At 34.1% G+C, this 4,684-nt stretch overlaps 1 protein-coding gene across 1 annotated transcript; it reads right to left on the bottom strand.

Moving 5' to 3' along the window:
• Positions 1-626: 626 nt before the first annotated feature.
• LOC103213038 (olfactory receptor 14A16-like) lies at positions 627-1,616 on the bottom strand. The gene has a single exon (XM_007958936.2). It carries the CDS (start codon positions 1,587-1,589, stop codon positions 627-629), a length of 963 nt encoding a protein of 320 aa, XP_007957127.1. The 5' UTR covers positions 1,590-1,616.
• Between the last annotated feature and the right edge of the window lie 3,068 nt (positions 1,617-4,684).

The raw sequence follows: 4,684 nt of genomic DNA, 5'->3' as shown, positions 1-4,684 counted from the left end.
AAACCTAGGTCATGTTGATGACAACATAATACTTAAAAGATTCCAGTGGATTGGAAATTACCAAGACACTTCTCAAACATTCAAACACATTTAATACTTCAAAATGTGACATTCTATTAATTAGGAAAATAGTTATTATATAACTATTTTTAAATATTTTTGTTGCTGGGTGCTGTTGATTCAATTCTGAATAGTGTCTTTGTACATCAGAGTAGAACTGCCACATATGATTTTCTAGGCTTTAATGTTTAATGGAATCAATTGTGAGGTCTTTTCTCCTATAGAGTGGTTGGTGGGTCCACACTGCCTACCTTGTGGTTAGCAGTTTAGAGCTTAATAATTATACCACCAACTCTGCTTAAATAGATTTCTGTAAACAAAATATTCTGATATATATTAAACCAAAAAAAAAAAAAAACCTTACTGCTGTTGAGTCAATTGCAACTCATAACGACCCCTCCTTGGGTTTCTGAGGTGGTATCTTTATGGAAGTAGATTGCCAAGTCTTCCTTCCAAGGAGTGGTTGGGGCGTTTGAACTGCCAACCTTCTGGTTAGCAGTCAAATGCCTTAGTTAGGCACTATGCCGCCAGAGCTCCCTGATATATGTTACTAATTATAAAATTTATTAATATTTAAGACATTTAAATCTTAGAGCCCATTTTCCACCAAACATTTTGCCAAGGGCCACCTTCATGTCCCTGTTTCTCAGACTGTAAATGACAGGATTTAGAGTAGGAGGTACCAAGGAATATAAAACAGATATAAAGAGGTTCATTGATGACGGGGATCTTAAGGCTGAAACTATGTATGCAATAATTCCAGAAGAGAGAAACAAGGTCACCACAGTGAGGTGTGGCATGCTAGTAGAGAAAGTTTTGAGCCTGCCTTGATTAGTTGAAATCTTTAAGACAGCAGAGAAAATGTTAACATAGGAAACAATTATTAAAATAAAACATGCAAAAGAAAAACAGCAGCTAGCAATGATAATTGTGTGTTCTAAAATATGCTTCCCAGAACAAGTAAGTGTCAGTAATGATGGAATATCACAGAAGAACTGATGAACTAAGTTAGGCCCACAGAAATTGACAGAGAATGTACCTGCTACATGAATGCATCCATAGATACATCCACTGAGCCATGATGCACTTGCCATCTGCACACAGGCACCTCTGTTCATAATGGTCTCGTAGTGCAGAGGTTGGCAGATGGCAGCAAAGCGGTCATAGGACATGACTATAAGGAGGGCATACTCTGTGCCAGCTAAAAACATAACAAGAAAAACCTGTGCGACACATCCTAGGAAAGAGATGGAATAGCTGTGGGTTAGACAGTTCAAGATTGACTTGGGGACAGTGACAGAAATATAGCATATGTCAATTAAGGACAAATTCCTCAGGAAGAAGTACATGGGGGCTTGGAGGTGCCTGTCAGTAGTGGTGAGGGTGACAATGAGGAAGTTCCCCATCAGTGCTGTCAGGTAAATGAAGAAGAAGAGGACTACATACAGTCTCTGTAACATCCAGTCATCAGGGAATCCCATGAGCAAGAATTCCATTATCATAGTAATATTGGTTATTTTCTGAGGCATGTTGATTCTTGTCTGCAATGACTTACGAAAAATGGCATTTACTGCATTCACTCACATCTTTTGAAACTGCCTCTTTTGTTGGTTCTTTTATTCTATTGTATTCTGAGGAACATTTTTAAGGTCCTCACAGTAGTCTCAGGGAAAGTTACATCCTACAAATTATAATTTTCAACTCACATACAGTAAAATATATTAAGATAATCTTTAAGAGCAGGATAGAAAAATAAACCATTTGGTTGCTTATGTTGTTGTTGTTGTTATGTGTCGTCAAGTAGGACCCAACTCATACTATCCCCTCCTTGGATTTCTGAGGCAGTATCACTACATAAATAGATTGTCCAGTCTTCCTTCTGAGGAGTGGCTGGTGGGTTTGTATCACCAGCCTTCTGGTTAGCAATCAAGTGCCTTAGGCACTATGCTACCAGAGAAATGCATCTTGCACAAATTAAAATCAATACTGGATCATTGACATTTTTTTACAAATTCTTCAAATCAAGGAGATCATATATGAGCCATCTTTGAAGACTGAATTGAGTCCTATACTTATCTGCCCCATTCTTCTCTGACTGTATTAATGGTTTAGAAAGGTCATGTGGCTGCCCTGAGTCTAATAACCACAATTAAAATACAATAATTAACAGGTTAATTATCCAAAGAATAGCAAACATAATCAGGTAAAAGAAATGTAGTTAATTAAATATATACAGAGCTAAAATGAACAGGTCTATTGGACAGGGAAATTTATGAGATGCACATAGGCTTGGGAAAAATCCTCTTACCTAATAGAAATATACCTTCCCTAATTTCAGGTGTCCATTCCTTAAAATGCTGGAGAAATTAAAGTTGAGAATGAAGTTGACAGAGAATAATTTCTCATGCAGTAAGAAAGCCTTGATAAGGCAAATCTTTTGTTCGATAGGAAACAAATTTCTGTTTAAATATTGCTGTTGCTCTGGTTGCCTATGTATTCACTGAGTTGTAGTCTTCTCTCCACTGGGAGGCACATGTTAAAAGCATACTTATATTTCCTGTGCATTTTTGTAAGAATTTAAAATGGACTAATGAGAGTGGGAACTGATTAAGTTTATTGGCCAAGATTCCTGAGGGGAAAATTATTTCTTGAATATACTTCTTTTTTTGCACATGGAAGGTTTGCATACAAAGATTTAGGTCTATTTTGGATTGTTTGTTTACCCAGTAGGGTTTCCTCTTATGAGACCTATTATCATCAACAGTAGAATAATTTGATGTTGTGTTCATTTCCTCAATAGACTCTGTGGACCTTTACATTTAGTGAAAAAATAATAACTTCACAAACTCATTTGGACACAAGTAATCAGCTATTTAAATTTCTTTTGTTATCTGTTTTGATATTACCTTTGTTTTATTTATCATAAGCATAATATAAGTCATTATGTCATACAAAATATTTAAGCTACCAAAAATACACTCTCTAATCCTCCACTCTATTTCCTTTCCCAGGGCAAAATTTTAAAATCTTTTATTGTATTTCTTTTCTTTCATTTTTATGTAAATTTGTGACATAGAACTACAAAAAAAAAAAAAAAATCCATTTCAGAATATAGGAGATCTTTCCGAGCTTTGTTCTACATACTTATTGTTCACTTAATCATTTTTAGGAAACATTTACCAATACAGTTTAAAATATGTTTAATCCTTGCTTTTAAATGTTTGTATGCACTTCAGAACTTGAATAAGCAACATTTTAGAAACTATTCTGATTTTTTCATCTTATAAACAAATTGTGAATGGAATAATAGTATTACATTTTTTTTACATACACACATCTGTTTCTTATAAAAAATTCTTTGAGAGTAGTTAATTGATCAAACAGCTTTGAATTTTTGGTGAATACCACCTATCAGTCTTCCAAATACTGATAACAAATTTGTACTATTACATATAACATTCCATTTTCACCCACATTTGCTGATATAGGAAATTTTTAATTTATTATTATTAAAACTATGGACAAAAATTATCTCCACAGGCAAATAAGATCTTATTTTTATGTCATCAGCAGTCACATTATTACTGGTGAAATATAAAATTGGAGAAAGAGATAGAGATATACTGCTATTGTTGAGCTTACAACATATAGAAATGAAATATATTTTACTAAAACAGGATGAAGGGAGATTTTAGAACAAAGATGTCCTTCAAGGAGCTCTGGTAGCACATTGGCTAAGGCATTTGACTGCTAACCAGAAGGCTGGCAGTTCACACCCACCAACCACTCCTCAGAAGGAAGATTGGACGATCTACTTCCGTAGTGATACTGTCTGGGGAACCAAAGGAGGAATTACTATTTGACAATAACAAGATAAAGTAAGATGTTAGAACAAAAATGTAATTCAAAGTGAAAATAACACCCCTTTTTAATTGAATCTACTGGGAGAAGTTAAGGTAATTAAAGTTAATAAAAATTAGTTAATATAAGAATTTCTATAAATATGCTTTTATCTTCTCTCTGCTTTCTTAAAGTCTATAAAATGCTATAAAATAATAATTATAAAATTGTGTTGTTGAGTACATACACATGTATATCAATGATAGACAAAAAGAGGGGGAGATAGAGCTACACTGGAAAAAACTATAGATTTCACTGAAATTAAGTTACAACCTTAAAGTATACTCCGATAAAATATAATAACTGTTACATCCATTCATATTAACAACTCTCAGCAATCTAGGAATACACTGAAACTTTTTTCAGCTCAGTAAATAATTTGTACAAAAATATTACTACTAACATCATACTTGGTTATGAATGTCACTGCTGACCAAGAGGTTGGCAGATGAACCCATCCAGTGGTTTTATGAGAGGAAGACATGGCAATCTGCTTCCATAAATATTACATTCTAAGAAACCCCTTGAGGCACTCCTACTCTGTCACATAAGGTTACCATGAGTTGAAAGTGACTTGATTGTACCCAATAAATACAATAATTTCATACTTAATGGTGAAAGATTGTATGTTTTCCCTCTAAGTTCAGGAAAAAAGGAAGTATTATTCCCTGTCACTACTCTCATTCAACATTTTACTGGAAGTTCTAGGTAATGAAATGAGTCA

This window comes from Orycteropus afer, unplaced genomic scaffold, assembly GCF_000298275.1.
Source record: "Orycteropus afer afer isolate SDZICR_OR568_19922 unplaced genomic scaffold, OryAfe1.0 scaffold01220, whole genome shotgun sequence".
Taxonomy (NCBI): Eukaryota; Metazoa; Chordata; class Mammalia; order Tubulidentata; family Orycteropodidae; genus Orycteropus; species Orycteropus afer.
This window is presented reverse-complemented; position numbering and strand designations above follow the sequence as displayed.